Consider the following 27,101-nt stretch of genomic DNA (forward strand, 5'->3'; position numbering starts at 1 on the left):
ATTGTCTGACAGTCTGACACAGCAATTAAACTCTCAGTGGAGGTGATTAAAAAAGGGGGAAATGTATTCTACCTGTCAGGGGAACCAGGCACCCTCATCCTCCAGCTTCCTCTCTCCTGAAGCCTCTGAAATTCTGCCTGTAAGCTTCAGGGTTCTTGAATGTTAAAACCTGTAGATGTAAAATAGCTGATTTACAAATTCTCCATTTATAACAACAGGGTCCTCAGTTGTCAGAAGAAACAACTGACTGGAATTCAAGAATCAATAAGAATTAATTAAGAAAGAATTTATCCATATTTAATAAGACTGAGTTGTGTTGCTTTATTGCATGATTTGTGGCCATCAGGTCAAATCAATTCTCTTGTTGTATCTTAGCAAACCCGCCTCCTTCACTATCTATACCATCCCAAAACAAAGCCGATGAACTTGTTGTGCAAATCAGTATAAAAAGGGTATGATTTTGTTACCATTACAGAAGCATGATTGCAAAGTGGTGATGACTGGGAATTAAATATCCAAGGGTAACAGGAAATTAGGAAGGAAAGGTAGGAAGGTAAAGAAAGTAGGGTTGCGCTCTTAATAAAGGATGAGATTAGGGCTAAAGACGATATAGCATCCAGGTGGCACAGTGGCTCAATGCTTATCACTGCTGTCTCACATCATAAGGGACCCGGATTCAATCCCAGCCTCGGGCAACTGTCTGTGCGTAGTTTGTACATTCTCCCCATGTCTACGTGGGGATTCCTCCGGGTGGTCTGGTTACCTCCCATAATCCAAAGAAGGTGGTTAGGTGAATTGGCCATGCTAAATTGTCCATAGTATTCAGGGATATGTAGATAGGTGCATTAGCCAGGGTAAATGTAGAGTCCCAGGAGAGGGGAATGGTTCTGGGTGGGTTACTCTTTGGAGGGTCGGTATGGACTTGTTGGGCACAGACGGCCTGTTTCCCCACTGTAGGGATTCAATGTTCTAAATGTTGAATCCATTTGGGTGTAGATCAGATATAACAAAGGTAAAAACTCATTGGTGGGAGTAGTCTATAGGCCATCCAATAATAATGCTATAGTGGCACAGTCAATCAATCAATCTGACAAATGAAAGTATGGAATGGCAGTAGTCATGGGGGACTTTAACATGCACATTGATTGGCTGAATCAATTCAGTAGAAGTGGTCTTGAAGAGGAGTTCATGTAACTTGTCCATGATAACTTTGTTGAACAGCATGTTACCAAACCTACAAGGGAACGTGCAATCTTAGATCTGGTCCTGAATAAAATTAATGATCTTGTAGTTAGGGATCCTCTCAGAAAGAGTGATCACAGTATGATTGAATTTCAGATACAAATGAAAGGTGAAATAATATCATCTAAAACCAGGGTGTTGAACAAGGGAGACTATAATGGAATAAGGAAGGAGTTGGCTAAATTAGACTGGCAACACAAGTTATATAGTGGAAGAGATGAGGAAGAGTGGAGGACTTTCAAAGAGATTTTTCACAGTGCTCAAGGCAAGGATATTCTGGTCAAAAACAAAAGTAGCAATGATAGGAAGAGCCAGCCTTGGATAACCAAGGAAATAAAGGAAAGTATCCAATTAAAAGCTTAGGCTTACAAAATAGCCAAGGGTAGTGGGAAGCAGGAAGATTGGGAAAACTTTAAAAAACAACAAAGAACCATGGAGCATGCAATAAAAAAGGGAAAGATACATCATGAATGCAAACTAGCACAGAATAAAGAAACAGGTTGGAAAAGTTTTTATAAATACTTAAATCAGAAAAGGGTGACTAAAATGAATGTAGGTGCCTTGCAGGATGAGAAAGGGGAATTAATGTTAGGTAATGCTGAAATGTCTGAGGCTTCGAATAACTTTTTTTTCAGTCTTCACAGTGGAAGATGTGTCTAACATTCCAAACAATGATATTAAGAATATGATAGGAGGTGAGGACCTCAATTTAATTGTTATCTCTAAAAGGGTAGTGTTGAGCGAATTTGAGGGTCTAAAGGTAGACAAGTCCCCTGGTCCTGATGGAATGCATCCCAGGCTGCTAAAAGAAATGGTGCAAGTTATAATAGATGTGTTAGTGGTAACTTACCAAAATTCACTTGACTCCGGGGAGGTCCTGGCAGACTAGAAGACAGTGAAGGTCACACCACTGTTTAAAAAATGGTCTAGGCAAAAGGCAAGTAACCAAAGGCCAGTTAGTTAAGGTCTGTAGTCAAGGAAATGCTAGAGGCTATCATTAAAGAAGAAATACTGAGAGATCTGGATGGAAAGGGTTCCGTCAAACAGAAGCAGCATGGATTCAGGAAGGAAAGGTCATGTTTAACAAACCAACTGGAGTTCTTTGAAGATGTAACAAGCACGGTGAATGGAGCGGAACAGCTGGTTGTTGTATACTTGGATTTCCAGAAGACATTCGATAAGGTGCCGCATAAAAGACTCACCCATAAGATAAGAATGCATGGAGTTGTAGGGAATGTACTAGCATGGATAGAGGAACAGTTAACCTATAGAAAGCAGAGAGTTGGGATAAATGGGTGATTCTCTGGTTAGGGAGCAGTGGTGAGTGGGGTACCGCAGGGGTCAGTGTTGGGCCCGCCACTGTTCATGATATATGTAAATGATATGGAAAAGGAGACCGAGTGTAATGTATCCAAGTTTGCTGATGACACTAAATTGAGTGGAAGGCAAACTGTGCAGAGGATGTGGAGGGTCTGCACAGAGATTTAGATAGATTAAATGGGTGGGCAAGGGTCTGGCAGATGGAGTACAATGGTGGTAAATGTGAGGTTATCTACTTTGGAAGTAAAAATAATTTTAAGTCAGAGTATTAGTTAAATGGTGAAAGATTGCAGCATGTTGTTGTGCAGAGGGACTCAGAAGTGCTAGTACATGAATCACTAAAAGTTGATTTGCAGGTGCAAAAGGTAATCAGGAAAGCAATTGGAATATTGACTGTCATTGCTGGAGGGATTGAATGTAAGAGCAGGAAGGCTCTGCTGCAATTGTACAACATGTCGGTGAGGCCGTACCTGGAGTATTGTGCACAGTTCTGGTCTCCTTACTTGAAGATGGATATACTGGCTTTGGAGGCAGTGCAGATGAGGTTCACCAGGTTGATTCCGGAGATGAGGGAGTTACCCTATGAGGAGAGGTTGAGCCGCCTGGGACTGTACTCACTAGAATTTAGAAGATTGAGAGGGGATCTTATTGAAACATAGAATAATATGAAAGGAATAGATAAGATAGAGGCAGGCAAGTTGTTTCCACTGGTGGGTGAGACTAGTGATGGGAGACATGGCCTCAAGATTAGAGGGAGTAGATTTTGGACTGAGATGAGGAGAAACTGCTTTTCCTAGAGTAGTGAATCTAAGGAATTCTCTGCCTAAGGAAACAATTGAAGCAGCTTCATTAAATATATTCAAGACACAGTTGGATGGGTTTTTGCTTGGTAGGGGAATTAAGGGTTATGTGGATAATGCAGGTAGGAGGAGCTGAGACGATGGGTAAGTCAGCAATGATCTTAATGGATGGTGGAGCAGACTTGACAGGCCAATGGCTTGTTCCTGCTTCTATTACTTTGCAACTGTGACTATCCACCAAAAGGTGGATCTGCATCACTTGTGACTGTGCCATCTTTGAAACTCTGCAGTCCACCTGGATAGGTGCTGGCATGTTGATGGATATTGTAGGATATGTCGACAAAATGCCAGAGAAGGAGAAGATGACACTTCCATGAATCAACTGGACCTGGAGCTCCTGGTGGATGGGGTTGGTGCAGAGGAGGCCACACGATCAGACATTGCCAGCCTGCTCTGAGGTTGCTACCCGGCGAAGTGCTGTACCAAGTATGTGGAGCAACAGCCAGCAGTACCAAAAGAAAGGTCAATTACTTTCTCTGCTCAGCCTGAGTAAGTGTCACGTTCTTTTCTCTGCCTCCTCAGAAGTACTCTATCACGGTCCCTCCCACAAGACACATGCTTTACCACTCTCACTGTTGCCTGCAACATGCTCTCTCCCTCATTGATCTACCCTTGGCTTCTGACATCACTAATCCTGCATGCCTCAGGTACATCTTCCCACCTGTCTTCCACTTGCATTCCCCCTCCTTTTTACTCATTACAGGAGAACATAGAACATTTCAGCGCAGTACAGGCCCTTCGGCCCTCGGTCTTACACCGACCAGTCATACCAATCTGAAGACAGGCCATGACAGGGCAACAAGAGGCTGACAGGTGGAGAGTGGGCACTATGCCAGGTTCCATACCCCCTGAAGGAACAGAGCTTTGGTCATTGAGGAGAAACCAGGTACCGCTCTTGCAGGAACTACCACTCTGCATGCCACTGCGTCTCTCCCATTAACCCCGGTATAACCCCCAATTAATGGACACCTCTTCTAATCATTGGCCCCATCTCTCTTTTGTCTTGCAGGATCTGGCAAGCCTACCCTTAGCCTTTGTGTTGAAATGCCCATCTCTATCAGAAGCACCACCCTTGAACTCTGAGGATAGATATACAGCAGCATTAGAGGAGGCTTTAACAAGACAGTCTCCTACACACCCCAGAACCTCAGATGCCAACACCTCACTGGGAACCATCGTGATAGAGGATGAGTGTACATAATCTGGCGAGCACCTCACTGCAGCTGCTCTATGGGCAACGGTCTTGGAAAAATGGCCCAGACTCTTAATGAATGCGAGAGACCAGGCAGCGACCTGGGCCCAGGGAGAAGAGGTGTTGACAATCAGGCACTTTTTCCAAATGCACAACGAGAAAGTGTGTGCATCTTACCAAACTTGCCAAATAATTTTGACATCATGGAAACCCGAGCAGCTACCTCCTGGCAAACCCAGCTCATTGCTTGGTCCAAACGGGCATATGGACAAGGATCACCAGTGTATTACAGCAGAACGAAGGCATTTGGCATATAATGCCTGTACCAGCTCATTCAATGAGCATCAATACCTAGTGCCAGTTGTCTGCTTTCTCTTCATACTCTTGCACATATTTTTGTCCAAATAACCATCCAACCTAGTGAATACCTCAACCGAACCTGCTGTCACTATATTTACAGGAAGTACATTCCATACCCAAACTACTCAGAGTGAAAATGGATCCCCTCACGTGATTCTTGCTTCTTTGGCAGATCACTTTAAATCTATGCTCCATTGTTCTTGTTCATTTTAAAAGCAGGATCACATTCTCCCTACCGTCTCTACATAGCCTGCACAGAATGATGAAAATATCCAACAGATCTCATCTTAGCCTTCTCTCCAAGGAGAATTGTCTCACCTTCGTCAATCAATCAATCAATCAACCCTCATGCCCAAAGTTTTGTATCCCTGGGACCATTCTTGGAAATGGCTTCTGCACCCTCTCCAATTCCTACAGCATTCCCCCAAGCTCCAAGACAAAAGTGCTGAGGCTCAGTGTGGCAGTCACAGCCTCACACAGATACCGATGCTGTGTTTCTTGCTCTGTGCTGAAGTTTAGTCGCAGGCAACATGGGGATGGTTTGGACCAAGCAATGAGCTGGGTTTGCCAGGAGGTAGCTGCTTGGGTTTCCATGATGTCAAAATTATTTGGCAAGTTTGGTAAGATGCGAAAGTGAATATTAATGAGCTGGGTTGTAGTATTGAAAAAAAGATGTTTAGTAAGTTATAATGAGTGTAAATGGCCATGTCACACTGCTTGAGAATAGCATAAGAAATAGAGTGCAATGATCTCAATGTTGAGACTTCCCGTCCAATTCTGCCAGACAGCCCACGTCACTCAGCCCCCTAAAACGTCTGCCCTCTGAGTTTCTGTCTTTCATTCTGACAATATCTTATTCCCTATTAAGAAACAGTTTGAATTAACTATTTCTATAGGCTTAAGTGAGCTTTCTCACTCCATGTCTATGATTGTGAAGACTAAGGCAAATGCGTACTTCTATATACTCAGCCCCAGGACTTAATTATTTATTATGTGAATAAATTACATGTTCTTTTTGATGCAAAGCAGTTGGCAATCAATGTTACATCCTCTTATCATTATACTGCTGCAACTCCATTTACCTAAATATTCCAGGCTACTAAAGCAATTAAAAACAAATATTTCTAGCAGAATATTGGGCATTTTATTCTTCATACATAGTTGCAATTGTAGCAATTAATAAACAGAAGCCTAATAAAAATATATGCTTCTTGTTTATAACGTCTGAGAACTTTTAGGAAGGCAACCAATGTGGGCATTGGTGACATTTGTAGCAGAATCATGCAAGATGCCTGGGGAGGTCCATCTTCATGTTCAGAGTGACTCTCTGCATCTTTTCTGCTGGGTGGTGTCGTCAGTTTCTCACTAGACAGAAGGGAATTGCCAAAGAAAGGCAATTATAGCTTGTCAAAGGCTTGTCAATGACACAACTTGCATCATTAATATGCAGCTTTTTATTTGACCAAACATGCTGAAAAAGCGAGACATTTAGAATTCTCAACATACAAATCAGAGCGGGGACCGGGAGACTTCAACTCAGTTGCAAACAGCCTCCATGTTGTTCAGCACCAAACAGTACCTTGGGGTGTGATCCATGGGCAGCCATCCTTTACCCACGGCCATTGGCATCTGATAGTTGCTGATGCCTCATGACTCTCATAGCATCTCTCCACTTCACTTGCAGGATGTTGAGGCAGCACTGAATTGCATCACAGGATGCACCAGCAGTTGTATTGAAAGGTTGATGCAAGGTCACTTTGCATACAGAGGCTGCATCTCAGGCTGATTGATTGCTCTCTTGCCATTTGCTTTTAGAGCATGGTTGTAGTAACATGGCCATACCTTGCCTGTTAGCTTCAGCCAGAGCCAACAGTTATCAGTGCTGTGTATTAATGTGGGTTTTTTTTGTGCAGACACACAGATAAGCTACTGTTAGTGGGGAATTCTCTGGGGTACAGGTAATTGTTTTCAGTATGACACACTGAAACATCAATCTCACACCGACAGTTAGCCTGGCTGCCTGCTCAGCAAACACACTGCATTTTTATTCCATCAAGTGGCCAGGTCAGAAAGTGAGTGTGTGTTACTTCTCCATCCAGTCAAGCTGGGGGCTGCTGTCTGTGCATACACTGATACTAACGGACACAGTCCATGGGATTGACCACAATCAGATATCTGTTCAGGCTGCAAATGGACAGGGGTATGTCTGACTACAGTCTGGGGCTGGTCACCAGTCTGTCCTGTAGTGTCAGCACCAGCAATCAGGGGAATCATGTATCATCAGCCAGAGAAGTGAAGTGGTCAGGGATCTGGTCAGTCATGTCTAGGTGCTTCTTGTTGAAGCTGTTTAGAGTTCTGAATGATACAGTTGTGAGGGTCTGTCCATTGTAGGTGTGCGAGGCGGGGTATGTGGCGGTAGAGGCAATGAGATGATAATTGCCAGAAGGGATGGGGGATGGACTTAAAGCAGGGGAGAGTAAAGCATTGGCACATGTAGAAGTGTGGACAAAGATGGTATTGGGGTTGGGGAAATAATCATGGTAAGTGAGGGTGTGAGACTGCATTGAAGGGAGGTAAGGTTATTGGCAGTGACCACCTCCATAACCTCCACAGGGGGAGAGCAGGAGACTGGGAGTGGGGGGGGGGATTGCATTTCTAAGGTGCGGGTTCAGGCTGTAAATGGTGGATCTGAAGGGGGTGGGGATACCTGGTGACCAGGCAGGGCCCAGTGCTAACAATGCTATCACTTGCTGTTCTATAGATGCTAAATACAACTAGAAAATTGCTGGATCAGCACCTGAAGTCAGTGCCAATTTGATGGGTGGAAGCATGAGATCGCATGTCAGCTGGACACGAGGACACTTAGTGGCAAATAAATGATGCATGAAAATGAAAACTTATGCTACATTTTATTTCCAATTTTTTTCTGGCCACTTGTGATACATGCATACCAACATGCTTACAGCTCAAATGGTGGTCAAAGGTGATTTACACCATGTCACTGTTACTTCAGTGATACAAATGTTCGTGGCAATGACTTAAGAAGTCACTTGTGGGAGGAGGGGGTCATTGTTGCATCATACGGATGACAATGGATTTTAATGAGTTTGATGAAAAGTGGAGTGGTTGATATGGGAAGAGGGTCAGAATGTAGCAGGCACTCCCTTCTTGAGGTAACGCGTTGGTTACTCAGCTGTCATGTCATTGACACTCAGTTGGGAGCTATGCTTCGATTTGGGCAGTTGTACAGCAGATGATGTGGCTGCTGAAGACGCAGTTCTGCTGCTTGGATTGGTCTGGGGACATGGGTTTGTTCCATTGTAACTTAGAGAGAATGTGCTGCACTCTGCACAGTTGGAGCAGGCCATGAAGAAGTGGGCGATGGAACCTGTAATCCAAGGAGAAGGATGATGAGATCGGAGAGAAGAAACATCTCCTTGTTCAGAAAGAGCTCAGGAGCTACAAGCTGCAGAGGACTGGATTGACCTGCAGTTCCAGTTGATGGCTGTAGCAGGCCATCATGGATCGTAAAATAGTTGTTGATCAAGTTGTTGGTATTTGGTTTGCATTGTGGAGGCAAACTGCAGTCTCTACTCATTTGTTTGTATTCACTTTTGTTGGATGTAAATAAAAGCTCATTTTTGAATTATTCAGTTGCTTGACTGTATGTGATATTTCTCTACTGGATCACGACAAGCTGTGGGTCTCCAGTCGGCATTGAGGACACTGTAATGGTGTACTGCAGAGGCTGTTTAGCTAGGATATAGCTAAGGATGGCTAAACTGTGTGGCCTGGTGGTGAAACAGCAAGTAGGGTGACAGAATCGGTTGGATGTGTGAGGGAGTGTCAGCCATGCAAGCTACAAACTTTGAGCAGCATAGCTTTGTGACTTTTGTGCCATTATGTCACCAGTGAGCAGTTGTGGCAGCTTGCCAACTCTTGTCCAGGTGTCTTTTCAAAGATGGCATGGGCCCAAGGAACACTGGTTTTGCAACCGATATTTGCTGAGTGGTGAGTTGTTCTGGGAATGCAATGTGGTAAGATGGAGATAGAATTAGGTGACAGGAACACTATAAGCATTGGGTAAGTAATAAATAAGTTGAGTTTAATAAGATATGGTGAGAAATCTTGCTGGGCTTCATGAAGAAAATGCCAAGTAACTCAACATAACTGGCACTTAGTCAAAAAAAATTCAGCCCAAGGTTAGATGTTAAATTTCACTGCTGTTTAGAAAATTCTACTTATTACTTTGAAACTGAGAAACACACCTAAATGCATACCCAATGTAAGTAAAATGGGCACAATTGCTAAAATCCAATTATTTTTATACCTTTAGGTTATCAAGGCTAGTCACTCACAAGTAACTACACTAACTGTAATTATTTCACAAATAAAAACTTAATCTCAACTGTAGCTGAGGCAAAAATATTACTTCAAGCCAAGAATAGCAATATCAACACCATATGTGGCTGACCTCTCATTCTCTTGGCATACTTTGACAAGACTAAGGGAAATATTTAGCAAGATGCCCATTACCAAGTACCTCCGAGAAAGTAGAATTGTACAATACATGCACTTCATAATTACAGTTACTGTGTTTAGGTGATGCCCTCAGAGTGTTTCTGAATTTTATCTAATGTTATTGTGGGCGAACTCTTGGCAAAGTGTCTCAGCAAATTTCCAGTTTATTTTCAGTGATTTTCTCCAAAGACAAAATAGAAATTGACATGTGTTTTGTCTCCAGCAATGTATCTTAACTGGTTGTGGCAATGGTCTAAATTATCTGCTAGATCTTAAGCATTCAGATATGAGTTCTGTGATAATGAAAACTCTGACAAATACTCATTATAGCTCACTGATAAAAAACATTAAATTCAATTACATGCTAACCGTATGCTTCCATTAGCATGTTAAGCTTCAAGTGGTTTGTGTTAAAACGGAATCAGAGACCTTTCCAACCTCCAATGATATGATACCTGGGATCTGAGAGCCTTTTCTTCACATGATTAACCCTGATACACTCTGATCTGCCTCATGATCTACCACAGATGCCATGTTGGATTTTTATTTTACAATCGAGGTGGCATGGTGGGTCAGTGGTTAGCACTGCTGCCTCACAGCGCCAGGGCCTCAGGTTCAATTCCAGCCTCGGATGACTGTCAGTGTGGAATTTGCACATTCTCCAAGTGTCTGCGTGGGTTTCCTCCAGGTATTTCAGTTTCCTCCCACTATCCAAAGATATGCAAGTTAGGTGAATTAGCCGTGCTAAATTGCCCATAGTGTTCAGGGATGTGTTGGTTAGGTGCATTAATCAGGGGTAAAATTTAGGGTAGGGGAATGGGTCGGGGTGGGTTACTCATCCGAGGGTCATTATAGACTTGTTGGGCTGAAGGGCCCGTTTCCACATTGTAGAGATTCTATGATTCCACAGCGTGTTTGTACTTTGTAATGTAATACTTATATTAGTTCCCCTAACATAAGAACTAGACGTAGTTAAGGTAGTACTAAAAATTTAAATCAAAATTTATTAACGACCCATTTCCTTTTCTTTGATCTATGCACCCCTTTGCAACAGACATTATCAAACAGAGTGATACAGATATGACCTAGAGTTTGGGATAGACACTCACTCAAAAGAAAATGATCTGACACCATCTAAAGTGCATGGGTACTGATATGATCAGATACAGGGGTGTAGACATTGTGTAAGATTCAAAGTTTGTGAGAAGATTTGTAGCTCGGGTGCTCATTGTTGTGGTTCTGTTCGCCGAGCTGGGAGTTTTTGTTGCAAACGTTTCGTCCCCTTTCTAGGTGACATCTTCAGTGCTTGGGAGCCTCCCGTGAAGCACTTCTGTGCTGATTCCTCTGGCATTTATACTGGTTTGAATCTGCCGCTTCCGGTTGTCAGTTGCCATCCCCTGCAGTGGCCGGTATATAGGGTCTAGTTCGATGTGTCTGTTGATAGAATTTGTGGATGAGTGCCATGCCTCTAAACCAACGTAGTGTACAAAATCCCATGCAAGGACTGCACAAAACACTACATAGGACAAACAGGAAGACAGCTAACAACCCGCATCCACGAACACCAACTAGCCATGAAACGACACGACCAGCTATCCCTAGTAGCCATACACTCAGATGACGAACAACACGAATTCGATTGGGACAACACCACCATTATAGGGCAGGCCAAACAGAGAACAGCCAGGGAATTCCTAGAGGCATGGCACTCATCCACAAATTCTATCAACAGACACATCGACCTAGACCCTATATACCGGCCACTGCAGCGGACGGCAACTGACAACCGGAAGCGGCAGATTCAAACCAGTATAAATGCCGGAGGAATCAGCACAGAAGCGCTTCACAGGAGGCTCCCAAGCACTGAAGATGTCACCTAGAAAGGGGACGAAATGTTTACAACAAAAACTCCCAGCTCGGCGAACAGAACCACAACATTGTGTAAGATTACATCTGTAACAATAGAAGTATCAGAAATGCATTGAAACAGATACAATTTGGCAATAGATTGTCAGTATAACACCATGTCAAATCTACTTTCGCTTCACGATTCAGTTCCACTGCTGCTGTCTACCCGCACCAAACTGATTCTACCTGTCAACTGCTGACCAACACCAACACCAAGCTTTCTACCATCCCCCGATCAATGCTGCTATATGGACCATCTTCAGGGTCTGCTCCAGCCTTTACTGCTCTTAGCCTTCCTAACAATCAGTTAAACAGACTAGAAATGAATAGGGGAGCATACTTCAGCATACAACAAAACTGTCATAAAGGTCGTTTCTCAATAGAGTTGAATTTTAAAAGCTGATTGATAAAAGATGGCTTTGGTCTATCCAAATTTAAAGTTTTATTTCATTTATATTTACAATGGTTTGAATTGGTCAAAAATAATCATGAGGATAACAGTACTAAAAGTCACTTAAACATGAATAGGATGACTTCAGACAAGGGTAAATGTGCAATTAAATGCCATCAGCAAAGATAGTTATCTTGTTATTTCCTGCAATTCTATCATCCTCCCCAACATAGCTGCTCTTCCAATTCTGGCCTCCAGAATTGCCGACTGTAGTGACTCTATTATTAATGGCCCTGGCTTCAGCTACTTGGGCTTTAAGCTGCAGACTTCCTTTCCTAAAGTTTTTACTTTGCTTTCCTCGTTTAAGAGGATAGTCTTTGACCAGGCTTTTAGTCATCTGCCCTAATATCGCCTTGGGTGATCCGACAGCATATTTCATTTTATAATGCTCCTATTAAACATCTTACAGCTTTTTATTACATTGGAGATACTGTGGTCGCAAACTGTTGCTCCTGCTGAAATATGGATCTTTACATTTGGCTCACTAGGAAAAATGCACTGAACAATGTAAAGATGTATTTGGAATGGTAGGTTTTAACTAAATCCATTTCACTCTAAATATCCTAGCAACAATGATAGAAACTTGATTTTCAGTTTACCATTATCCTCGGAGCATTATAAACTCCATATTCATTGTAGTATGTTCTGAACTGTACGATATTATCTCTGTCACTAAACCCTCAATCCTCTTCAGCTTTTTCATGTGCTTGAAACAAAGATCAAGTTCATCACTAGGACATTCATCGTTCATCATGTACATCTGAGTCTCCAAGTATCACACTCAGCTATATGTTAAATGCCTCTAGTATTCTTGGGATTAATTTCTGTTTGTTTCCCTGTGTCCTTGCGTGGCTTCAATGATTAAAGGAATGCCCAAGCGGAGGTAAGTTGCCATTATTAGTTATTTATCCCATTTCTCTGACCTTCTGTTGAAGTCATGGTGAAAGATCAAGAAAGCCCTTGTGAACATTTCAGACTTTTACCCCGACATCTTTTCGCTTGTGAAGTGGTAAATATTTGAAATAATCAAAATACACTGAAGCAGTATAAGACAATAGCTCATTACCACCTTTTCAAGGATAATTGGGATTGGGCATCAGCGATATTTACATCCTATGAAAGAGCTTAAAAAGAAAGCAAAACAGTTCTTTCCAATATTGGTTGTCAAATCAAGGCTCAGACATATTCCTTTGTTGGCAAAGAATGGAAGCTTGCTTCTGAATGCATGTTACTTCTAGTAAGCAGATCTGAACCACTTTATGAGCTTGGGTGAATATATAAAATTGATTGTTAATATAGTTATCGACATCATTCTATGCTGCACAATTCTACAATTAAAGGGAGATGTTAGGTTCCATTGGGTGAAAAGTTTCACACTACTCACTGCCGCCTCACAGCACCAGGGTCCCAGGTTCGATTCCAGCCTCGGGCAACTGTTGGTGTGGAGTTTGCATATTCTCCTTATGTCTGCATGGGTTTCCTCCAGTTTTCTCCCACAGCCCAAAGATGTGCAGGTTAAGTGAATTGGCTATGCTAAATTGCCCATAGTGTTCGGTGCATAATCAGAGGGAAATGGGTCTGGTTGGGTTACTCTTTGGAGGGTCAGTGAGGACTTGTTGGGCCGAAGGGCCTGTTTCTACACCGTAGGGAATCTAATCTAATCTACTCAGATCACTGAGATAAGGGGTCAGTCAGATGTCTGCAAAACAGGAAGGAAGTATATAATTCAGGTCTGTTGGCTCTGCCTGGTTCGGATCTGCTTGACTTTGATCGCACAAATAAAAAGTAAAGCAACAAGAAACAGAAATTGTAGGAAAAGCTCAGCAGGTCTGGCAGCATCTCTGGAGAGAAATCAGAGTTACCCTTCCTCCAGTTCTAAGGAAGGGTTACCAGACCTCAGAGTTAACTATGATTTCTTTGCACAGAAGCTGCCCAGACCTGCTGAGCTTTTCCAGCAATTTCTGTTTTTGTTTCTGATTTCCAGCATCCACAGTTCTTTTGATTTTTAGAAAGTAAAGCAATTTGTCTTCGCTACCAATTGTTTAATCAGATTACTAGAAAGTGCATTTATTACGTAACAGCAATAATACACATCAGTATAACTGGTTACAGGAGTCCTTTATTATTGCAAACTATACATACAGTAAAAAAAATGCAGCATAGCCTTTTCATTTTGTAATGCAAATTCAGTTTATAAGGAAAAAAAATGAAAACGTGTTATATTATTTGATTTTTTCAATCCAGATTTCAGAAGAAACATTTAAGAGCTGACAATCATATGTTATAAATAAACAGCACACAATGCAATGTTATGTTAGTAACTACAAACAACTTTGATTTTTGTTGACAGAGGACTTAAAAGACTCAACTCTAATATGCATCAAGGCGATGGAATTCCAACATGTCTATACAACCAATTAACATGCTAACATAAGTACAGGGCAATTTAATCTATAGCAAAATTGTTAAGTGCTACTGCTACACGTTACTGGCATACATTTATAGTCTATGGGATGACTGATATAACTATTGAAAAATCAATTACTTAAAATTATATTTCTCTTATCCGACATTTGCAGCTGCAGTACTTAGCTGTGATCAGGCATGGTTAAATATTACCTGAACTCCTATTTTTCATACACAAACAAAATGTCTATTTTTAAATTGAAAGGCACATCGCAATGTGACTTCTATTCACTTCAAACTACTAATTAAAAGTATATATACCTTTAAAAAGACGATTAAATTTTATTTGAAGAAAAAGAGAAAAAACATCACTCAGGTAGCCAAGGCATCCACATTCTTTAGTAATATTTTATTTAAGATATGGCAAGAATGGTTTGTTGCCATAACCACTGCTGACTAAAAATTCCAACTGCTGCAAATTTCACCACAATAATGTTCATATGCAAAAGTTAACTAATTGCTGACAAATTATTCGTTTGGCTATACATGTTCTCGTCTTTGCCATCCGAATAACCAAGACATTCTGAAAACAAAGCAAATCAAAGCTGTGACTAGTGGCTTCAGGGATCAATGCCAGGAACAGTGTACACAGGCCATTTGTGGAGGAGGAGCCTAGGTTTACTGCATCACAATGTGACCATGTACAATGACAGAACACAATTCAAAGGAAGTTGAGTTTCAAAAATAGTTGAGGTTTTCACATGTGTTTTAGCACTGTTTCTTTTAACTAGTTTGGATTATAATTTTTTACTTATGCTTTCAAAAATTACTGAGTTAACATGTACTGCAATAGTTTTTAAAGGATGTGAATCTATTTCTGGAGGATTCATATTTGAGGGTATAATTGTACAAAATATACATGTTGACTGAAATATCCTTTGTTCATTTTAATGTGTCTAATAACGGATGAGATTTCACTATAGAAACGTGCAAATTTTAAAGTTCATGACATTTCCAGACTACCATATGTAGCCTCCTACATCATATTCATCATCGTCATCTTCATCGTCTTCATTGTCAACTTCATCATCCTCTTCCTCATCATTGGTTACTTCCCCATCATCCTCATCATCTGACCATTCATGGAGGTCACCACTGCCAAAGTCACCTGAAATCTCTATATCACCAACTAGAAAATAGACCACCAACACAACATTTACTTGTGAGAACATTTTAGTTCTAGTCAGGCAACAAGTATTTGCTGATTTGTGCTGATAACTTACATGATAAATGACATGAAATGGAAGTCTATTCACCTTAAACACTAGTCATAAACAAAGTAGTTGTTTAAATGTAACAATCTCTTGTACAAATATTAAAGAGAAATGTGGGAGTGGATTTCTCTGCGATGCTCAGAAAGGAAATGTACCACTTGTAGTCAGCCTTGAATATCATTTTATTTCAGGTCCATGGTAAATTAGCTTTTGATAGTAATGTGTTACAATGCTTCCACAACCCAGGCATTGGAGAGGAAATCAAAAATATCAGAAATACCATTTTATTCCCCACTTCTGAAAAGACAATAAGATTTAAACAATCCTTAGATAAGCACAAGGATAGTGGAGGGGGAGGAGCTGAGAATAGTCCACAGGTTGGCACAACATCGAGGGCCGAAGGATCTGTTCTGCGTTGTATTGTTCTATGTTCTAACGTTTCTTGTGTATCTACATTACTGCAGGAAATTGTAAGCAAAGTGAAAGCAAGGAGTACAGAACATGGATTAAGAGGCAATCTGAGGAAGACCAAGACAAAGATGATGAGCAAAGACCAAACTTGCAAGTGAAAATTGAGGTAAACACACATGCGAAAAGGTTCACAAAGCTTGGCCAGATGGTTACAGATAATAGCAAATGTGTGCTGAGACCCACAGAGAATTCAGATAACAAAGGCAAATTTTGTTAGAAAGAAGGATATGTTATCATCAAAGAAACTTAATTTGAATCTTAGGAAAAGAATGCTTATATGCGATATTTTGTTATTTATGTATATAGTATGCCTCAGAAACATGGGCTATAAGCAAACATTGCAGATGTGGACTTTTTTAGATTAGATTAGACTAGATTAGACTTACAGTGTGGAAACAGGCCCTTCGGCCCAACAAGTCCACACCGACCCGCCGAAGCGCAACCCACCCATACCCCTACATTTACCCCTTACCTAACACTACGGGCAATTTAGCTTGGCCAATTCACCTGACCCGCACATCTTTGGACTGTGGGAGGAAACCGGAGCACCCGGAGGAAACCCACGCAGACACGGGGAGAACGTGCAAACTCCACACAGTCAGTCGCCTGAGTCGGGAATTGAACCCGGGTCTACAGGCGCTGTGAGGCAGCAGTGCTAACCACTGTGCCACCGTGCCGCCCACTTAGAGGAGGATAGTCCACATTTCCTACACAGACAGAAAGACTAAGTAATACAAAAGGCTAAGAAATGCTGAGATAAAAGTGGCACTTAGTGTGTAATATCAAAGTGAAAAGAATTACAAGAGGTGTGGCTAGACAGACAGACAACTATTGGAAGGAAAAATGCAACATCAAGTGAGCACTGGTGAACAGTAATGGCCTGAAACTGAGGAAATCTTCCTATTGATCAGTTCTAGTAGGATACAATAAATATCTTCATGCCGAAGATAAAGAACAAGTAGTTAAGGCCCATATAATAATTTATTTTCTGCAGTATAAGTATATATTAATTAAAGTCATTGGTTACCTGTTTCACAATAATGCATTTTGTTCATCTGGAACATAAATGTACTTTGTCACTGTTGTATGTCATTTTAGCTGTAGGCTCTCTGGTATTTTGGTGAATCTGCCTTTCCACACCAACCTAAAGGCTTTTCAAATGCTGATTGCCCCGGAACTATCCATGGTTAACTCTCTGGAAACAGTCAATTACTTTTTCTTTTACAGGCCTTAAGGTACAGTATAATTAGAACCAATTACTTTGCAGATCACTTTAGTTTAGAATTTGGATTTTGTTATATTTGTTAGCCCATCATTTAATGTTCTTTAAAGTAACTATGGGACTAAGATACAACAAAAGAAATTCTGACAAAATCTATTGGTAAATAAAAACAGAGGGCCAACTCTCATAGTAGTCCAGTGGTGTCAGCTATGGTGAAATGTGTTGCAGAATTGGGTGACAAGTTCAGTGAAGACCATTTCAACATCGAAGTCACCTCGCTCCACCTTTATTCTTTTCACAAGTGGCGTGAAGAGATTCTCATTAGAGAGTGGCAACACGCTAATTGATGGTCATTATTGCTTATTAAAGGCTTTGTAAATGCCATAATTCATATCCTTAATATTCAGACTCCCATCTTACCAAACTCACTAAATAAGCTTGACATTGCGAAAAGTTGAAAATGTGTTGCTGGAAAAGCACAGCAGGTCAGGCAGCATCCAAAGAACAGGAGAATCGACGTTTCAGGCATGAGCCCTTCTTCAGGAATGAGGAGAATGTGCTAAGCAGGCTAAGATAAAAGGTAGGGAGGAGGGACTTGGGGGAGGGACGTTGGAAATGCAATAGGTAGAAGGAGGTCAAGGTAAGGGTGATAGGCCGGAGTGGGGGTGGGGACAGAGAGGTCAAGAAGAAGATTGCAAGTTAGGAAGGTGGTGCTGAGTTTGATTGGTTTGACTGAGACAAGGTGGGGGGAGGGGAAATGAGGAAACTGGAGAAATCTGAGTTCATCCCTTGTGGTTGGAGGGTTCCTCGGCGGAAGATGAGGCGCTCTTCCTCCAGCCGTCATGTTGCTATTGTCTGGCGATGGAGGAGTCCAAGGACCTGCATGTCCTTAGTGGAGTGGGAGGGGGAGTTGAAGTGTTGAGCCACGGGGTGGTTCGGTTGGTTGGTCCAGGTGTCCCAGAGGTGTTCTCTGAAACGTTCTGCAAGTAGGCGGCCTGTCTCCCCAATATAGAGGAGGCCACATCGGGTGCAGCGGATGCAGTAAATGATGTGTGGAGGTGCAGGTGAATTTGTGGCGGATATGGAAGGATCCCTTGGGGCCTTGGAGGGAAGTAAGGGAGGAGGTGTGGGCGCAAGTTTTGCATTTCTTGTGGTTGCAGTGGAAGGTGCTGGGAGTGGAGGTTGGGTTGGAGGGGGTTGCGGACCTGACGAGGGAGTCACGGAGGGAGTGGTCTTTTCGGAAAAAGTTGACAAGGAAACCAAAGCATGTACTTGCTGGGTTCAGTTCACTGCTTCCCCAAATGACCTTCATGTTAGACACAGGACATGTTGAGATATGATCCCCAGGAATCAGTTGAACTCACTTCTGATCCTTGAACATTTGCATTCAGAATCAGCCAATCCATCACAACCATCCTTGTACTTCTATTGTGCAATGGCACTGTGCTCTGGAAATACAAAGTTGCAATGCAGGGCACTTAAGCAACTAACACTGAACAGCTGCAGCGAGGGTACTGCACACAAGGGCAGATGCCCAGTGCTATGCCTGGGCCTGGATGCAACTCAGGAATGCACACTTGTTCTCAGTGCTCCCTTACTTAGAACCGCTCTGCATGCTCACAGCATCCCTGCCTTGCCCTGTTGTGCAAATGAGTGTTGTCGTACAGTCGGGCAACTTGCCTTGCTGCTAAGTAGCGTTCAACCTAGGGAGTACACATCATGTAGATTGGCAGGGTGCTAAATCAATTTCACACCTGCAGCTTACACACAACAAACACACGGGCAGCAAAAAGGCAGCAGTGTATCCAACTCCTACGTGAGTAGACCTCAATGAAGCCATGACGGCACCAATCTGTCAGGGAGTCCTGACACAGTAAGTCAATGGCAGTGTACATACGCTATGCATGATCTGGCAGCTGGTCGGCAAGGAGGGAAAGGCTAACTGTTTAGGATGCCAAGCTTCTACGTTCCAGGGAGTGGGCCACAGTTAGTCCATTGGCTCAGTAGTGAAAAGTTATGAGGGTGTAACAAAGGGTGATGGAGTTGGGGAGATTCACAGGCACTAGTCAGACTTCTGAACACATCTTGCACAGGGCAGTCCAGTTAGGTTGGTAAAGTGTAGTGGGCCATAGTCAGTCCATTGAGTCTATCCACACAAGCTAACAGGGCCTGAGGGGTGGACAAGTGGCATTGAGCCTTGGTAGTTTAGTCAAGGGGCTTGGGGTTGCAAGTGCTAGACAAGGACACCTTCCAATTGGAAAGGGAATTAGCAGCATTTGCAAAGAGTTGGAGATGATGTGAAGCATTGCTAGGAATGGTATGCACTGGAAGAGTGAGAAGGGGAAGTAATCCATGGTCAGGGGCACACTGGCAATATATGAAGGCACCATGCATGGTCCCCTCACTTGCCAGGGTCTGGGTGGGGAAGGGTAAGCAGATGTGAGTGAACTTAGATAGCTTGGGGGCCGGGGACTTTGGGAAGTATAAATCCTGTGAGATTGATGGGACATGCTAATGGAAAGAGGATGTGGAGATTTGGGGGCTCACCGATGCAGTCAAGCTAACTCTGGAAGAGGAGCACTCAGTACTGCCTTCCACGATGCTGGAAATTGAAAGTGTGCAATTGGAAGAAAAGGGATGTGAGCATACTTGCAGTGGGTGGGTTAAGTGACTTGATGTATGAAAGAGCAAGTTGCTACAGACACCATTCACAAGGCATTTATAGGGGAACAACATCGGTTATCATACTGGGACTTGCAACATTGGTTACTCATGAAGAGAAAGCACAAGCAAGCAGGCTGCATACTCCCTTGCCATCTGATAGCATTGACCTTCTCGGTATATTACACTGCCCTGGCACAGCCACTGCCAAACAATTCTGCAACAGTTAGATCAGAGACAGAGCAGCCAGAGGCAAGGTGACTCTCCTCAAGCTTCCAAGAGTTTGAGGAAGACAAGCAGGATGCAGTTGGAGTGCTGGGCCGATTCCACAATGCCCTGTGTGGAAACTGCTGAGGGGTCATTGTGTGGTTCCACCTCCTCCTGGGTACCTCCTGGCACTGTCCAAGCTCCTTGAGGGATGGAGGCACCTGGACTGGGGTCAAGGTTCTTGGCCAGGGCTGAGCACGTGCCTAGTACCCACCAATCCATTGAGAGCCATGGCCTGGTCCATGTCGTCCTCAGTCAGCTGTGGAACTGCCTCTTTAAGGTGCTCACCAGATTGTGCTCTTGCATTTTCTCTGCCTATGGCTCCCCCCCAACTCTGACCCCCGAAGGTGTTAGCTGGTTGTGGGGCAAGGGCTGGGGGTCTGCAGGAAGCAGCCTTGCTGATGCTTCCTCCTATGCTTTGGTACTCTCGTCCTCAGATTCCATGACGGTGGCTCTTCTGCAGCCAGCAGAATCTCCATGGACATCATGGGTAGGCATACGGAACCTAGATGAGAAAGATGATATCACAACCAATGGTTAGAAATGGTGTGCGATGATGGAATGATAGTGGGGTTAATGGGAGAGTATGTACTTACTTGATGGGCAGGACATGGATGTTTCAGCACCCCACAGGAACGACCCTGGTTTTCTCTTGAGAGAGCCAAGATTCTCTCCCTGAATGGGGTGAGGACACTGAGGATACTGATGATGGTCACACCCCCAACTCCCTCTCATATGAGCTCACTCTGCTCTCAAATGGGCTGTGAGAGAAGAGGGAAATAAGTCAGATCACAGTAGGAGGCACAGCTGTTAGTGTTGGTGTATTTGGGAAAACATGGTGAGGTGTACCAAAGGACTAAGGAGGCAACACTGAAGATGTACAGCTTTAGAGAAATGGCACGCTGAGGGGAAGAGCAGATAAGGAAAGTAGTTGCAGGCAACAGTGATAGTGATAAAACATGAGCCTGGGTGGGAGCTGAGTGCAGTGTTACAGATAGATTGAGTGTGAGGTGTGCCTTGCCATAGTGAAGAGGATCACTGACCTTTCTGCATTGCTGGTCATTCCTCTGCACCCTGGGTGGTGACCTCAAACGAGGCTGGTAGGATCTGGTGTTGCGACCTCCTTTGGCAGTGCTCTGAGAAGAGAACACCTCTTCATTGCACCTTCCTGTCAATCAGAACCTCCAGGTTCCTAACAGAGAATCGCGATATCATTTTCTCCTTCGCCAACATCCTTGATTGAGCAGTGTAGCTTCAGAGTGCCAGTACTTTGCAGAGCATTTTAAAGATGGCATGAGCCCAAGAGCTGCTGGTCTTCTGGCGGACATCTGCTGAGTGACCAGCTTTCACAGGTACATCAAATAGGAAGATGGTGTGGAATCAGATATGAGAGAGATTTTAGGGGTGTGGCATTAATTAATGAGGCAAGGTTGGTAAGACAGGCCAGGAAAACTGAAGGCATTGTGGTAAGAATTCTTCAAAAACACTTGATGGGGTTGGACTTTGTCAAAAGCAATAAGAATCGGTCCAGAAAATTATTAGTAATTAGTAGTATTCAAACTAATTTTAGAATAACTAGGACATCTATACTGCAAACCTTGTCACTACCAAAATGCAAAATATTGTTAATCTTTTGCTCAATTTAAGCAAGAACAAGACTTACATATTCTTGTATATGTTTTAAATATTAGCATATGAGACTAAAGGTCTTGCTATGACTTAAGTGCATACCACAATCTGGTGATCCACTTGACCTAGAACCTCTCATTTCATTGCCATATCGGTCAACGCACCAGCACTGTCCCACACTGCCGTGACACTGGGTTGCTTTATAATAACCATCTTCGTCACAAGTCGGAATAAAGATTCCTGAGGAAACCAAATGCACGACATGAAGTACGCACATGAACAATGGAAATAACAACCGTATGTGGAAGCATTCAGCCTGCTCCTTGCACAAAAACAAAAAAGTCTAGTCAGCCTCATAAATCTGGAATTGCTTTAGATGTTCTATGATGTCAAATTAAATTCTATTTTTAGCCAAAAAGAATTTGGATCATTTGGAATGAGAATTTGCTGCAACCATTTCCTCACTATTTACCATTAGAAGTAATCAATAAAATCCGCAGGCACTTTTCTTACCAAAATAATATTCAAGTGGTATTTACTTGTGTAAAAGATAACCATCAAATTCAAAAACCCTGGCATTAACTCTGATGTTGGCAGTGGTATATTGCTATGGAAGAAATGAGGTAATTCAGTACATAGCTACAGACTCTTCGGGTGCCAATGCCCCACTCCCGCCAATTGCCCTATCTTCTAAAATCATCTGTCATGAAGTTAATGAGATTCCTCAGTCCAAGTTAAACATCTGTTTTGAGATGTACTGTCAGCAGAATATCTGAATGGGTTTTCACTCATGTGCGCCGCTTTGGAGCACTGTTATCCCCATCAATGATCATTTCCTGAGAAGAAAACTCAAAATTGCTGTGACATTCGCACATTCATTTCCAGTATTTCTGCTGCTTTAACATATGCGTTAACTTATTTGAAGTAAACAGGTTAATTCTTCATGTAAAGTTCAGGAAATAATATTGTGCCCATAATACCTTGGCTAATACCCTCGGTCATTATTTCTGAAATCTGACATATTCCTTCTGAGTCAAAGATTGACTCAAGTCACTTGGCTATTTGTTGTACATCTTAAAACAACTGGCTTTAGGTCATTTCAATAACTTGCACATAATTAATTCTGACATTAACAAGGAAAGCCTAGGTATCACAATTACTTGGGAGATGTAGTAATTCAACAGAGGTTCTATGTTTCTGGCTATGCAAAAAACATTGTTTTTCCTCAATACATGTAAATTAAATGAACCAGTGTGCTTAAAAATGTGAAAATATGAACACTGAACCTCAAAAGTAATGTAAAATGTGAAGACATATAAGGATGAGTGAAAGAAACCTCATTAAGAATAATGACTTTTACAGAGAACTCCCATAACAAGAACATTACTGATCCGCCCGACAACAATAATGCATGAAACAAGAGGGATGTTAAGGTCAAGAGGTGAAGAGTGTGGAAGATTCCTTACAAGATGGAGGGTGATCATGAATGAAATAAAAAATCAGAATAAGGGTCATACATCTGTCTCATTGTGCCATATAAAGTTTATGGACCTTGGCCATTTTGAGAGTGATGTCCATGGGCTATATATTTCACAGAAAGATGTATTGAAGGTTATAAAGGTTATGAGCTGGTAGCACTATGGAAGATACCACTTGGGAAGTCAATCACAAATATTGATGAGGTTCAGACTCGCAAATGTCGAAGTGGGAGATTTGGGAAATAGCAAAAAAAAATGTTTGAGACCAATTCAATGGAATGAATGCACAACTATATACTGCATATTAAGATGACAGTACATCCTTATATGCTTCACAACTCAATTATGTTTTTGAAGTGGCGTTGTAACATTGGGAAATCAACACAGTTTGCATAAACAATACCCAACATAGTAATGAAATAAACAATAAAATAATCTGTATTAATGAATTTATTTGAGAAATAAGTTTTAGCTAGAAATTAGGATAAAAGAAAACAAGCAAAGCTGGAGGATTTATGGAAAAATAAATAGCACTATGGATTTTAAAAGCTGAAAGTACTGCTATCAGTGGTGGAATGACAGAAGGGAAGAGTTGTAGATGAATTGGTATAGGCAGAAAACAATATAAGGTGAAGTTGGCAATATAGGTCAAGTGTTTTGAATTTGATGTATGGGGAAAATGAGTATTGGGGATGAAAAATCTGAATTAAATGGAATTTAAATTATAAGGAAACCACCAACATAAATAGAAAACATTTATACACTTCTGTTGAATCATTCTATCATAAATATTTTCCTTTTTTGGCTTCCTTGCCATTATCAGCATCAACGGGTTTTCCAATGGCAATTACTCCTACTGACATAAATGGAAAAAATGGGTAGCATACATGTAAGACGAGTTGCACGAAACATTTCCTATGTCTAATCTGTATGACCAGACTCTGTCAGGCCTTCCTATGTATTCATTTGTCATCAAAACAGGGGTTGGTCACTTCCTTTGGCAGACATGGGTGTGTAGGCATGGCTGTATCAGCGTGAATAGTTAGGAACAAAACATTGTTCATATTGCTGGTCCTGCCTGGTATCCCTCCACAATCAATAGCTTTCTTTCATGCATGTCCCTTCCACTGTTCCCACCCTCTGGAAATGGTAAGGTGCAAAATGAACTCTCACCAGTCACCTGATTTCTGTTGTAACAATTAATGCTCAAAGTTATATCACTTTGTATAAATTGTTGAACAAAGAAACATTGATTCAATACAAGCAATGGTGTATTATTGTGAGAGCAAAATGTTCAAATAAATAGAACCCAGCAAATCTGTATTGTAAATATTAGGTTAAGAAAACTATTAAACTAAAAACACCGATATGCATATGGTTTAACCTGAGGGTCACCATACCTCAGGTGAGGTGAGGGGTTGAAAAGGACTGTCCTTCCTGATAACTTCAGCTGGTGTGGGTATTGACAAAAGCATGCACTTAATATCTTTAAAAATACATAATGCAATCACTGAATGACTAATACTCTGCATTTCTTCTGAATAACATAAATTCATTGCCTGATCAATATCTTGGAAAAGGCTAAAATAATTATAACAATATGAAATATATCCCAAAACATTTGGTAATGTTAAGAAGTTTTGTTGGTTCATGTCTTTTCACATTATTTTCATTGTTTAAAATACAGGTAGTTCTAAATAAAACCCAGAACTCACCAAGCAATTTCTTTCCTCGTTGTTGTCTTTGAATATTGTTTAGTTCCATCTGGCAGGGTGGCTCTAGAATGTATTTAACATGTTATGTGAAAAGGTTGCCAGATGATCAAAGATAAAAGTGCAAAGATGCAGCCATTAAATAAACATGATACAAAACTCACAAAATACATATACAAATGCTTAGTATTCTGTACTGCGGTAAAATGAGCACATTTGTTTATAAAATTAAAATCTGAGACAATGGGAAGATTTTGTACAGAACAATCTTTTTCTTTAATTTGATTACTAATAGAGTATTGGGGCATGGTGCTACTAATTCACTAGGAACAATGGGGGCATGTTCGTTCATGTGAAGCTGCACAAAATAGACTATGTCAATTACCTGAGTGCAATGACTCATTATCAAAAGTGTTCCCCATTAATACCACTGAGGAAACCATTACATTGCATATTCATTCCCTACTAAAATAATTGAGAAACATACACAGTTTGCCCTGCTCAGTGAACAACCGTATCAACAACAACTTCTACTTTGATAATACCTTTAATGAAACAGCCCAAGGTACTTCAGAGGAAGTTATAAAAAGAGTGACACCAAGAAAAAGGAGAGTTAAGGTGACCAAAACTTTAAATAACGTGGCGGCTTTGAAGTAAGGTATTCCCTTGTAATTTAAATTGCTGTTGGTTGTACGACTGAGAAAATCCACCATCATTACTGTTGTGGAATTAAGTGTTTTTTTGCAGCTAGAGTTGAGCGAGTTATTTAGCTCATTGAAGTTTGCACCATCAGGAACGATTCCCATAAGATTGGATATTTCATGCTATGTCCGTACAAAGACCCTAAAAGCCTCAATGATTATAATCCAATGCTTCTCCCTCATCCACCTTCACCAACAAGGAGTTTTAATGCTACCACATTTCCTTACAAAGGATGATAAACTATTCACATTCTCTATATTAAAATTTGACTGCTTTCTAGTAATTGGGAATCTTGGTTCCAACCACACTATGGAATCCCAACTTAAGAGTGGATAGATATGTACAATAAGATCAAGTGTTCATGCACTGAAGGTAAACCTAAACTTGGGACTAGGGAATCATTGCAATCCGACTATGCTTGGATGAGGGTCTTCCATCCCCTGGAATAGTCCCCTTACAATGATAGAATAGCAAGGATAGGTAGCGGACCCATGTCACAAACCCCATAAAAAAAGATTTGCAAGGTCAGGACCTGGTATATGCACACTTCCACTATCAGGAGATTGATGGAACACCAATGCAGCTCGATGACCTTTCTCTTTCATCAAGCAAAGTTGTTAAACATATTCTTTAAAGGCTTTCTTTTGAAGACTTTTCCTTGCTTTTATTAGCTTGTTGACTCGGTTTCTAAATTATGACAATAGAAGGATAATCAAAAGAATTAAATTTGATCAAATTGACAGTACTAAATAGAGAGAAAAACCATCTAAAATGTACATGTGGCTTTAGGGGTAAAAACCCTCCCGATACATGTTAGGCTTAACATTGACATTTTAAATATTAAGTTTTCATTTCTTCACAAAGGTACCTGTGACACCTGACCGAATTAAAGTAATAGAACATTAAATAGAACAACGATGCTTACAAAGCTCCTGTTGGCCAATATCAATCTAAAAGCAAATAATGATCACAGTAAAGAACATGTAACTTGAAACAAGCAAGCAACAGATGGTATTGCAAGTTTCCCCTTTAACAAATGCTCTCAAACTATGGATGACTGTTTCATACATGCTATGTACTGATCCTATCTCTTAGAGTCAAAGAGATGTACAGCACGGACACAGACCCTTTAGTTCAACCCATCCATGCCGACCAGATATCCCAACCCAATCTAGTCCCACCTAACAGCACCCGGTCCATATCCCTCCAAACACTTCCTATTGATATACCCATCCAAATGCCTTTTAAATATTGCAATTGTACCAGCCTCCACCACTTCCTCTGGAGCTCATTCCATACACGTACCATCCTCTGCATGAAAAAGTTGCCCCTTAGGTCTCTTTTAGATCTTTCCCCTCTCACCTAAACCTATGCCCTCTACTTCTGGACTTCCCACCCCAGGGAAAAGACTTTGTCTATTCACCC

The 27,101-nt window shown here is 41.6% G+C and overlaps 1 protein-coding gene across 2 annotated transcripts in view; it reads right to left on the bottom strand.

The window, feature by feature from the left end:
* Positions 1–14,661: 14,661 nt before the first annotated feature.
* Positions 14,662–27,101, bottom strand: part of LOC132820599 (testican-3-like) — a 525,001-nt gene continuing 512,561 nt past the window's right edge. For both annotated transcript variants that reach the window (XM_060832813.1, XM_060832807.1), the window contains exons 10-12: positions 24,978–25,040; positions 21,887–22,024; positions 14,662–15,449 (exon numbers count right to left, since the gene is read on the bottom strand). In XM_060832813.1, coding sequence (XP_060688796.1) covers positions 15,280–15,449; positions 21,887–22,024; positions 24,978–25,040 — 371 coding nt within the window. In that variant the 3' untranslated portion in view covers positions 14,662–15,279. The remainder of the gene's footprint in view (positions 15,450–21,886; positions 22,025–24,977; positions 25,041–27,101) is intronic.

The sequence above is a fragment of the Hemiscyllium ocellatum genome, chromosome 1 (genome assembly GCF_020745735.1).
Source record: "Hemiscyllium ocellatum isolate sHemOce1 chromosome 1, sHemOce1.pat.X.cur, whole genome shotgun sequence".
In the NCBI taxonomy this organism is placed as follows: domain Eukaryota; kingdom Metazoa; phylum Chordata; class Chondrichthyes; order Orectolobiformes; family Hemiscylliidae; genus Hemiscyllium; species Hemiscyllium ocellatum.